Here is a 12,599-nt window from a genome sequence, read left to right on the forward strand (position 1 = left end):
CACCAGAGCACTCGGTGCTGCTGTCACCGGCCTCCGCGGCAAATCTCACCTCAAGAGCGTGCGCTCCGGGGTTCCCAGTGATTAAATCCTCTGCAAGCCTCCGTTTGCCACAAATGACACCTTTTCTCCACCCAACCCCTGCCGATTTCCTCGAACCGTTGTTTTTAATTCTAAACTGTATTTCCCGGTCCTTTTAAGTCAACAGCTTGAGTTTATCTTACTGTTTTCTTTACAAACGTTAAGACCACACACTGAGCTCTGCTAACACACTGTATTATGCTACTAGTAGACAAATTTTAACATCACATCACATACATGTTGCGGTTGCTGTTGGAACATGCCGTTTAAAAAATACCTTTATTGGATGAAATTGTCTCTTTCCCAAGAAAAATCTGGTTCTTTAATATAATTTATTATGCCTTTTAAAATTCTGTCGGTTCAATAAAATCTTTGCTATATTATAAATACCTGTAACGAAAATATAATTTAAAATTCTGAGAGAAAACTTTTTTTTTTTTTTTTCCTTTTACATTTTTCACAAAACCCACACAGGCACCAAGGAAAGACTAACAATAAAAATAATTTACTCCTGTACAATCTACTCTGGGTTGGAAACATTCAAAAGAGAGATCTTAAACTTCTCCTCTGATGGAACTTTGGCTACAACATGGGAACTGATCTTAAAACAAAGGAGGGTCCTATGTTTTCCACCCATTAAACCTGAAAGCTTCCTTCAAGGGCTGACTGAGTGTTGCTAGTACTTTCCTCGCTGTAACACACCTGAATGAGGACTGGCTAAACTCGCCGTTATCCGAGGGAACCAGCCTCTGAGCTTCACTGCGCAGGACTAAAAGTGGTCCTACCTCTCCAGGTGGGAATATTTATCATGGGGATTAACTCCCAGTTCTGAAAATTAAACATTAGTGGAAATAAGTTAGTGCTCTCACTCTGCGACAGCAGCAATTAGAAATTTTTTACGTTTTGCTTGATTAGTGGTCACGTACTGCCAGAAAGCCTGGGTGGTGACGGGACAGCACAAGAAAGCTTTCTGGTTCAGACCACTTGCAACCACTTCTCCTTCTAAGCAAATTTCTTAGTAGAGAGGGAGCAACTCAGTGTAAGAGACATTCAATGGTGGAGCTGTTATCTTTGAAGTACGGACTAGAAATACAGAAGAATTCTTCAAATCATCTAAGCTCAATCTATCTAAAGCTGGCAAAAAAAGCAGACTAAGCCCAAGATAGGCATGAAACCATCACAAAGAATGAATAAGCAGAGAATTTTAAATCTTAAGTTTGGTAAGACAATTTTCAAAGTTGTCTTTAGAGCAGTCCCTTTTTCCACAGAAGACTTAAGTACTGTTACAGTAAACAGATTTACCTTTAAATCACAGAATTTAGTGTGAAGTTTGAAAAACCTCTCTCCGAACTGATGAATTATGAGCAAAATGTTAAATACCTGTCTTACAGCCACTTGCATCATTTTAAGGGATAGACAGTGAAGGAGAATCAAACATTTCTACAGTGTCTGGAAAACACATTTCAACAGTAGATGAGAAAGAAAAGTAGAAATCAGTCAGCACTTGTTTGGATTATCTTTAGCACTGCAGTGAAGTAATTATCCCCTGGGAATCTTCATTTCCTTGTTCTAGATCCCCTTTAATTTCTGAGCAAACACTGCAGTTGTTTTTTTGTTTGGTTTTGTTGTGTTTTTGTTTGTTTTTTTTTTTAATTACAAAATAATATGTCAATCTTGACTCTGACTTTAAAGAGGTATGTGTGGAAAACCGTTTGTCTGGCACACCGCTAACATTAGAGAGCCGCCCGCCCTGCTGCTTTCTGACAGCCACCTGTTTCCTCCTCTTCCACCTCCTCCTCCTGCCTTCTATTCCTCTCCCTCCTCCACATTCCATGCGCTTTTCCCCTCCGAGTCCCTGCTCAGGGTATTTGTTTAATCTCGCACCTCTCCCCATCCATTTTGCCTTGACTTCCCAGACATTTGGGAAATGCTCCAACCTACCACAGACACTCCAAGATCCAGTCTTTAAGCGGCCTTTGCTGGTAGAGACATCCTTTCCATTCCACTTTGGTCACAGTTCAAGGAAAGGACAAAGCGATCCCAGCTTTGTTGTCCTGACTGCTGTGGACCTAGGCATCTCAGAAGGAGTCTGTATTACTCAACTTTAGAAATTTAACTGAGGCTCTATAGGTAATTCAGACCCGGTATTAAGACAGAGGTTCCAAAGCTCTACCTATAGGAGCCTCTGTCTTCATTAACTCCCTGTAGCCCAGAAAGACTAGGCTTAAAATTCAGGCACTTCACTTAGGTAAAGTCAGGGGGCGAGAATGCCACCCCACGGTGTGGGATGCCTCGTCTGGGGCTCTTTTATGTTGACGTACGTCTGTCCGTTGTCTAAACTGTGAGTAACTTCCTCAGTGTTCACTGAGGCTCCAACCCAACCCCGGCCCCCTCCCAGCTGCTCCTCTGCGGGAGAACAGGAGGGTAAGGGAGCGTTGTTGTCTGGAGAGGGAACAAACAGCCTGTGATGAAGCAGAACTGGCTGTGTTACTTCTGGAATGAACGCCAAATGCAGGAAAGGGTGCAGCATTCCTTACAAAGCCGGGGATGAGAGTATCTCCCCAAAAGCTTTGGCAGTTTGGTTCAAAACCGCTTGGTAATCCAGGTTTTGAGTCCTGCTGCAGGCTAAATTAATAGGGGGGTAGAATAAGTAAAGTGAAAATTGTTTAAAATAGAGCATTAGGTTTTTCAGGGGAATACTATTGCATTTCATGCCTGAGGGTGCAAATCTACTCTGATGGTAATGAAGAAAGGCTTTGAAAAAAGCTATTACTAAAAAGCATCAGTTTACTGCCTTATCCTCCCACACCTGTTTTTTTCCCCTTCCTTGATATTTGTATTAAATATGAAGCAATCAAAGCAGCAATCACACAACTAGAGCGTACAACAGACTTCTGAGAAAAAAAACCAAAAAAACAACCTACAGGTGGGGTGGGAAGAATGAACATTTCCAACTCAGTGCCATGCCCTATAAGTTTAGTTTCCTTCATTTATAATATCAACCAAGGCTTGCAGCAGTCTGTCATCTCTATGCTTGTATGGTTTGGCATTGTAAAAAAGATCAACGTAGTCACTGTACAGACTTTCTTCTGAGTCTCTCAACTGGGAGGGCTTGTTTAATTTTTCGAGGGCTTGATAGAAGTGTTCATACGGAATATTTAACTTCTCACTCGCCGTCTTCTTTGGCAGTCGTTTCTGAGCCATCTGTCTGCTAAAAGCGCTCTGCAGCAAATGTAGCATAGCCTCTGATGGGATTTTATCTTCTGCTTTCTCACTGCTGCTACTGGGATCTTCTGTGACTTTAGGCTTTTCACGCAGGTTCTCCTGTGTGGTGTGGTCCTGGAATGCAGAAGAGCATAAAAAAGGTCATGTGCCAATGAAAATCGGAATGGATTAAGATTTGCTCTGATTAGTGATTTCTCTGCATGTGGGCATTTTTTCATTCAGGAGCCACTTAGCCCCTAGAAAAGAACTAGACCATTACAGACAAAGAGCTAGACCATTATACACCAAAACGGACTATCGAAGGGACCATATGTATAAATATCAAATCCCCCCGCAACGTAGGAAGTTATAAATTCCGATTCCAGACCGGCAGGATAAAACATGTCGTTTTATATCAGGATTCATCCCTCTCCTAAAAGCTATTTCTGTCTGTACTGTGGAGACAGCTCCTCAGCAGTCTAACCGAAGGACGTCCGCGCGGCGGCGGCGGCTCTGACTGCGCCACGTGCCCTTGTGAAAGGGACGGATTTCACGTACCCTTCTCCGCAGAGGCCCTCGCCTGAGGCAGGCCGTGGAGTGTGGCTAACGGGGGGTCCTGACATGTATCCTGAAACCTTGGAGGATTAGTGCCAGACACAGATGTAGAGAGGAGCTGGTGAGCGGTGCCATCTCCTTCCAGCAGGCTCTCGGGTGCTGACACACTCCTGTGTGGCTTCCTCCTTTGCACTTTCAAACTGAACACTCGTTTTATCTTCATCTGGTCTTTACTACGTCCACCAATCTTCTCCTACAGCACCTCCTGAATCCACTTTTACTTTCTTCTAACTCATGTTCTTGCCCCTGGCTGCCACCCCTTGGACCATCCCCACGTCTCCCTCAATGCCCTCCTTCATCCCTCTGTGCTTCATGCACGTCCTAGCTACCAAACGGGGAGACAAACTGATGTGATGACTAGAGTACTCCGAAGACGCTGACACGATCAAGCATTGTGAAAATGTCCAGTGCTACCATCCTGTGCATCCAGACACCCACCGTCACTCCCAGAAGCCTGCAGTACGTTTACTCTCCCTGAATAAAGAAGGGGTGACAAAGGAGCTTGCAGCAGCAGATCCACTGAACCAAACCCTCCGAATCAGTGAGTCGCTGACTTCTGCCATGTCTTGTGTTGCCAACTTCCTTCCAAACTCCCTGAAAGCACTCCAGCAGGCAAAGATCCCTTGGATGTGTCACTTGTCCTGACTAGAATTACGTAAGTGTGGCGAGTCTGTCAAGGTGTACTCCTCCCTCCTCGCACCACTCAACTGCAGCAGCTATTGAGCTCACCACTTCAGCAGCTATATTCTCCTACCGTCCTAAAACCTTTGGACGTTGGCATGTGAATACAGAGGCTAATAAAAATATCAGTGGCTGACATGGACAACATTACAATACACAGCTCAAAAGCGGTCAGGGGCTGGATGAAATGAACACAGAAGGGATGCGTCTTCTTACTAGGGAAAAATAGAGTTTTCTTATAAACTGAAAAATGCATAAGGAAAAAATTAATGCAACATTACCTCTACAGAGTCCGTCATCTTCTCCACTCCTCTCCTGTCGTTTTGCACAGCATTGTAGGATGTGTACACACGTGGCTGCTTCATATGTTCGGGCTGGGTAGCAGTGCCATGCAAAATCAATTTCCAGTTTACAATCCTTCCTTCATTTTGTATTCTTCTGGACTAAAGGACAAGCATGGCATTAGCACAGGTTGTCAGGACGTAAAAAAAGAGGAAACAGGACTGTAAATTAACACAAGTGGTTACAATAAAGGGTAAGCTTTCAATATCTAAATTTAGACAATGATTTACAAGTACCAAAAGACAGATGTATTAGACAGGATATATCAGAAAGTGGGATTTAATGAATGAATTGTGTAAGCATCGGTGGAATTTTGTCGTGACACAGAATGCTAAAAATTACGGAAGTGGTATTTTTATCTTACTAGTGTTTGTTCACTAAGCCATTCCTTGGCAATTTCCTCAGAAAAGTTACCACTGGAATAAGTAATTTGGAATAATATTATGTAACAGCAATCTGAAACACAGCATGTGGAAGCGAGCGACAAATGCTTTTGTCCGCGCGTTTTGGCGGCATTACTTAAATAGTAGAAAGTAGGAAGTCCGGAGAACACTGACACTTCATTTTACAAAAGCTCCTTTCAGAATTTTTGCTCAGAGTGGCTGAAGAGAGCTGCTGAGGTTCTTCTTTGCTGATAGACGCCTACACTGAGGTTTACGTACACAGCATGCGTGACAACTAAACCATGAGCAGCTCTGCGTGGGAATCTGATCTCAGTTAGGGTCATTAATACGAAAACTTACAATCACAGAATTTGTCCCCCTGAGGACAAAAAGCTTGGCTTATTGTAAGTTTCAGGAACCTCTCACTTGAAAATGAAAAACGAGAGATAATTACAAACAAAATGCCCCCTTTAGCTTCGTTCCAAAAACCCGCATTATGCTCATGACAAAGAGCAGGGTATCTGTAACCACGGGTTTATCTATAAGCCTGCAGCATTAACACTGCACCGTTGATAATAATGTTGACTTCTACTGCCTTGTCCATCTGCTTAGTACTTGGCATTATCCTCCTGTTTACAGGCGGAGGCCAGTAGGGGTTGGAGGATCCGTGTCTGGTAGGAAGCATTCAGACTCCGGCAAGATCTGACCCCTAATGACAAGATTATTAACAGACAACTCCAGTGAAATTCTCCAGAGGTGAGTGCGCTTCATCACCCCCTCTTTGAAGAGAATGGTTTTCCAGTTGCCCATCAAGCAGCTTTATTCTGGCGTCTCGCTGCTCTAATCCATATCCCCGGGTGGTTTTAGAAAACTTCTTTATTTCATATCCGTAGATTTCTTGTCTTTAATCCTTTAACGTTGTTCAGCAGTAATTACTCCAAGAAAGCATTTAGGGATGGGTATACATCAGAGCAGCTCTCTGAGGTCACCAGAAATTCATTAATTCGAAAGGTTTTGAGTTAATGAAAATTATATACACGTACCAAGAGAAGAATAGATCTATCCTGTGGGGGGTTTTTGTGCAGAAGAAACTAATCTACAGTTAATCATATGTTAATTCGATTACGTATTTCACTCCATGAATCACAGAGAACTGTGTTAAGTGATTTGTTTTAGTGACATATAATGTGTGAAAAACACAGGCATGACTTTTTTTTTTTTTTTGACAGCTACATCAATGAAGCGAAGACGGTCCTTTGCATTTACATAAAGAACAAGAAAACCTGACCCTATCTTTTTTCTTTAATCTCTAACCCAGATGGGTCTTTAATTGAAATAAACTCTTGCTGTAGCTTGCTTAACGACAAGGCTCACTGCTGAACCCACTTGGTAGTGGTTAGGGATCGTTGTATCTGTGTCAGCTGCCCGACAGAGCTCGTGAACATAGTACAGACGTACTTACCACGTCAGTAATTCTTAGAACCCAGGTGCCTGTTGGGTTCTCTCCCCAGGTGTGAACAGACATGAAGTCCCAGTTCTTAAAGCCATTGGGAGATTTATCTCTCTCTCTCTCAGCCAGTAAGACAGTGCTGGTCCCTGCGTTAGTGCAAGAGCAACAGTTGTGACTTCATACACGCCCGGTCCCACTTCCCACATTCGGCTTTGCACACTGTCTAGCACACGGGTAACCCGAGAAATACGCTATTTAAAAATAAACGGTGGCTTGTGGCACGGGAAACACGCTACCTGATCAGTCATTCCTTTAATTATTTTCACAGCAGTATTTAAGAACATAAAAAGTATCACATTAGGTCACGCTCAAAAAGGACATCTTAGTGCTCGGTTTGCAACACAAAGAATTAGTGGGTGCATGTAAAGGAGCACAAGAAAGAGAGGTCAGACACAACCAGTCTCTTCCACTGACAACCAGTTCAGGAAACTTCCGAGACGGAACCTTTGAAGGCAAACCAGCTCACGCACCATCGCGAAACCGAAGCCTTATCCTGAATTCCTGACTGTACGTTGTTTTTTGGTGAGTGGATGTCAACCGCTACAGCCTGGAACTCCAACCGGGTGAAAAGCATTTGTATTGTTATTATTATTACAAAAACGCTTCCGTTCACAAAGTCTTTCTGCGGCAGAAGAGATTCTACTGCACGGTGGGAATCTGTTGTGCTTGTTTGCACATAAGGAGAGAGCAAGGAAGCTGTATTTACATAATAAGGAGAAGAGAGCCCCAGGGAGCCTGATCACGAGCTATAAATATATTTCCAGGTAATACTGTAAATATAGAAGAGGAATGACATACATCGAGTAGTGCTGTTTTGCAGAAAAGTGGAAAAAACACCAAGAACCAAGGGAAAAAAAACACCTTAACCATGATACTATCACGGAGGCAGCAGCACCGGGTGTTGCTGCCTCAGTCATACCCACAGAACTACACAGAAAGATGAAGAACATCTCTCTGTCGTCAGCCTTTCAAAAAAGGTTGTTTTTCTAAGATGAAGCCATGCTTCCTACATATTAGCAGCAGAACCGTGTCTCGGGAGGGAAGTACCTCTCCTAAAGTAGACTGATATCCACCGTGGCTGTCACCTCCATGCTGTACCTAGAGACAGCCCATATATTTACTCCCGCACTAAAACTTATCTAAGACAGAATTAAATCTGACAATACCACCAAGAGTCAAGGGTAAAACACCTCACAGCAACACTGTTCCCTTAAAACAGAAGGTAAACTCAGAAAGGGAAGAGTTAGGCTTAAAAGGAATCCCAGACAAGGTAGGGTTTGGAAATACACCGCACGTACAGAATCTTAACCCTGCTCTCTAGTGAGGTCCTGCAGTGATGCTGTGAACCAGGCTCCAGCGGTTTATCATCTGTGAACTCCCAGATTAGCTTTTAATATCAGTAAATTAGATCAGCCTAATGTTTAAAGTCATATCTGAAAGCTTGTCTTTTTTTTCTAAGAATGCCAGTTGACCTAACAGATCTTACTCCCTACGCAGCTGTTTGCACTCACAGAGTCACAGAACCGCCCAGGTTGGAAAAGACCTTGAAGATCATCCAGTCCAACCATTGACCTAACACTGACAGTTCCAAACTCATTCTCCTTTGAGGTTTTTTTTGTGTTTTTTTTTTTTTTTTCTCCTTATGGTGTTATTTCAGGGCATTGTCAAGTTAGCTTGCCATCTTCCAGCACATTTCGTATGGTTGTACTAAGGTGCCTAACAGGGACGCTGTGTTTCTAAACACACCAGTGGGGAGACACAGTTACACGAAATCTGTGGACTCAGATTTCCTCAGTTTTCCATTAGTTTGTTAAATCACAGTAAGGCTGATAAGCACTGTTGAACTGTAATTTGTTGTCTGCCAGGAACTCGCAGTTTTTATAGGAACCGTTGCCAGAATGAAAGCGTATTACAAAAAATAGTGCCTTCATTTTCTGAAGAATGATTTTCAAACCGCTTCTCACAAAAATAACCCAGAAGAGCTGAAGGCTGAAAAGGGGTTTCAGGGAACCAGTTCTCTAGTTCCCAGGATGCTCTGTCCTCACGCGCACCTGTTGGAGGTCACTAGATTTATCTAATGATATATTTAGCTATTTTTAAAACACTGAAGAACGCAGAGGTGGTTTTTAATGGGACAAATGTTACATAATGCAGCAACACAAACAAAGCCTGTCTTTGCCTCCTGTACCTGATGGAGATGCCAGAGTGACGTGGAGATCACCTCTACGGGAATACTCAATCGTTGCCTCAAGCTGCACGTGTTCCAGAGATGCAATGGAGTTTTCTTGACCCTCGCAGGCTTTTGTGGGAATTTCAATGATGACTTCCTCATTGGCTCTTAATAATCTGGCAAAATTACAGGAGTTCTTTGATTACTCACAGCGACTTCTGATTCTGGATCATGATGTGAAGTGCAAACCACAGAATCCCAGAACCGTTCAGGCTGGAAAAGCCCCTCGGGATCACTGAGTCCAACCCTCAGCCCGACTCTACAAAGTTCTCCCCTACCCACAGCCCCCACAGCTCATCCCAACGGCCCTGAAACCCCCCAGGGATGGGGACTCCCCCCTCCCCGGGCAGCCTGTTCCACTCTCGGACCACTCTTGCTGGGAAACATTTTCTCCTCCTGCCCAGCCTGACCCTCCCCTGGGGCAGTTTCCAGCCGTTCCCTCTTGTCCTGTCCCTGATCCCCTGGGAGCAGAGCCCAGCCCCGGCCTCTCTGCAATGTCCTGTCAGGAGCTGCAGAGAGGGATGAGGGCTCCCCTCAGCCTCCTCCTCCTCACCCTGAGCACCCCCAGCTCCTTCCCTGGCTCCTCACAGGATTGATTCTCCAGCCCTTCCCCAGCCTCATTGCCCTCCTCTGCCCTCGCTCCAGCCCCTACAGATCTCTCTCGGGTTGAGGTGCCCAAATGACACATTTAACACCCATTTCAGAATGATGAGAAAGGAAGAAGTACTGACAAATTCTACATTCTTTTTTTTTTTGAGCACTCCAGTAAAAAACACGGGGAGTTCTGGAAGTGCGGATAATGCTGCAGTGGACCGATGATAAGACAGACTTGTGGAAGCAAGTCTGATACATCAAGGGTTTCTGTGAACACTTTGTTGTCCCAGAGAGACCACAAAAAAAACAGTCTGCAGGCAGCTGCATCACACGACTGCATCACACTTAGTCACCTCATTCAAATATCCAGAAGAGCTGTTATCATGGAGTTAAAATATTGCAGCATGTTTTAACCCTTCCTAGTCAATGGAAGCTCACAAGTAAAACCCAACATTTGCTGTGTGTTCTCTGTGCAGAGCTGCCGTGCATAGCGCTCTGCACGACTTCCATCCGTTCTAACAAGAATGGGGAATCTCAGTCTCCACATAAATATTCCGGACTCAGAATCGCGGGATCTTTGTTTTTATAATGTAACACAGAGGACTGCAATAAAAATACACAAACAGCCAGTGCTACACACATCAGTACTGGATCCGCGCTCCATGGAAAGGAGAGAGTAGAGCAAATTGGTAATAAGAGAGCATAACTAACGTGCCTACCAAGCAGTGGCACCCCAAATCACTGTAAAATGTTTCTACAGACAGATTTTTGGTGCACTCGCGCAGCGTAACTTCAATCTTTGAAACAGCTGTATTTTTTCTAGACACAAATCCAGAAGCGAGCAAGTGGAGACAAAAACGGTCTGGCTATCCTTACTGATTAACCAGCCTAGTGACTAATTATGACTTTCCTGCATGATGAGCTCAGTTTAGGCTCACCGTGCTGGGAGCACTTGTGAATGTGGCTGGCAAGTCTTTCCAGGGAGCCGTTGAGACACTTCTGCTTCATAAGAGAAGTGCTATGGATGTGACTAAAGCTCAATATATCACCTTCATTTCAACATACGCTATGTCTGACACAGGACAAGAATTGCTAAGATCGATTACAGATGTTTTTTTAAAAAAAAAAAATCACTGGGAGATTTTGATATCTTTTTATTCATATTCTGATAGCAGCCTAAACATTCCTATCTTATCTGGTTGGGTTCAGTCTCACAGCATCATCCATCCACACCCTGGCTGCACAGACATAATAATCTTTGTTAAGGTTTCATGCTAGTAATTTCCATCAGTCTTACACTGAAAAAAGTAAGAAAACAAATGCTCCTTGCCTGCCTCTGAGCAACAGAGTCAGGCAAAACCAAATGAATCAAAGGAAATCTCTTAAGTCTGCCTCAGAGCCACCTGTTCAGAATTCCACCCTTCAGGCTTTACTAAGGCAGGCATAAAGCTTCTTACTGCTAATGCGAATTCTTACCTTGGTTCAAAGCTCTTGTCTTTGACAATACACTCTCTCTTTTCTGGTACCCCTTTCCATCTCTTGGGATCAGCTAAATCTACCAGCGCGTTGGCATTGAGGAGCCCAAACCCAAATCTGCTGTTGACCATCAGTCCCGCTCCGTTCTTTTTCCATCCTGGATTTCCAGCCAGTGGATCGTATTCTGAGGTCCACACCACCAAGTGCTGCATATCCCTCCAGGTTAGATTTGGGCTGTTGGGAAAATGTTCCTGGTTAATTGTTTCAGGGCTATCTATCATTTTTCTCTCGATTATTAGCCTGCAACAGAACACACTCTGAATGTATACGGCATCCCATTATTTTAAAAATATACAGCATGTCACATGCTTGTGCCCACAATACTCCTCCAGGTAGACAAGATTTCCGTGTAAGTGAAGAATGGGTATCTAGCAAGATGAGAGTCCAATTCTTCAAAACGATTCAGGTGTTTGAAGTTAACTATCAAAACTACTATCTCCCACCAGTCATGAAGGGACCCGGACTTTAAAAATCCACTGGGTATTTGATTCAAGCTGTCCCCTTTAAAATACGGCCCTAAGTTTATGTCATCGAAGGAGTAAGCAACAGAAAACGGAGCTGAACTGACACCACTCCAGCACTAAGCCCACGCCCCGATGCCTGAAGCAGTTTTGGTGAAAAAGCCACTGTTCGGTCCCGTCCCGTCCTGTCCTACCCTCCCTAAGCCACACGTTCTGACTGCCACCCTACAGCATCCTGCTCCCTGCCTGCTCTGACAGCCAGGCTTGGGTACCTTCCACTGTACCTCCAATCACTGGCAAAAAGGGTTCCGTAAATTCTCTAAGGACTTAATTTAAATTCCTGCAACCTATTCAAATTATGTTCTCCTGACACATGTGCAGATTCACCGCTTTTAAGTGCAATTGACCGTAACTCAGTAAACAACTGTTGCCAGTGCACAAAATGGGCTAAAATCCCTCAGTCATCACGTTTTACTTTTGTTGGTTCTGCTTTGCTAGGACGGCGTTGAGGCAAGTAGCTGCTTATCTGTGTCATCAGGCCAAGCAAGTCTGACTGACGAGAAGTGAGTTCCAGCATGAGACAAAGCCACTGCAGGGATACAACACTTTGGGGGAAGATGGTGGGGTGGCTGAGAGAGGCGTTTCAAAGGTACTTGTGTGACATCTTACTTTGCTTCCAGGGCTAGGGCAAAAATTCCTGCTGCCAGTGGTGCAGACGCAGAGGTCCCAGTGTGAGTCTCGGTGCATTCGTTGTGAAGATCAGCACTTGTCTGACAGAGAAAAAGAAAAAAGAAAAAACCCCACAGATTGCATGAATAAACAGTTGTAAATACAGTCACAGCCACACTCACAAACATCACCATGTATCTCGGTGAGTGTTACTACACTGCTCACCAGCGGAAAAAGTGATGGATGCTTAAATCCGTTCATATTTCAATCCACTCTTTTCACTTCAACTATAATTT

At 44.0% G+C, this 12,599-nt stretch overlaps 1 protein-coding gene across 1 annotated transcript in view; it reads right to left on the reverse strand.

Moving 5' to 3' along the window:
- Positions 1–257: 257 nt before the first annotated feature.
- The window catches only part of PCSK1 (proprotein convertase subtilisin/kexin type 1), a 32,616-nt gene continuing 20,274 nt past the window's right edge, over positions 258–12,599 (reverse strand). The window contains exons 9-14 of the mRNA XM_026866634.1: positions 12,304–12,404; positions 11,114–11,347; positions 9,002–9,159; positions 6,766–6,899; positions 4,860–5,021; positions 258–3,417 (exon numbers count right to left, since the gene is read on the reverse strand). Of these exons, the coding sequence (XP_026722435.1) occupies positions 3,055–3,417; positions 4,860–5,021; positions 6,766–6,899; positions 9,002–9,159; positions 11,114–11,347; positions 12,304–12,404 (1,152 nt within the window). The 3' untranslated portion in view covers positions 258–3,054. The remainder of the gene's footprint in view (positions 3,418–4,859; positions 5,022–6,765; positions 6,900–9,001; positions 9,160–11,113; positions 11,348–12,303; positions 12,405–12,599) is intronic.

The sequence above is a fragment of the Athene cunicularia genome (assembly GCF_003259725.1).
Source record: "Athene cunicularia isolate RWA chromosome Z unlocalized genomic scaffold, athCun1 chrZ_part3, whole genome shotgun sequence".
NCBI lineage: Eukaryota > Metazoa > Chordata > Aves > Strigiformes > Strigidae > Athene > Athene cunicularia.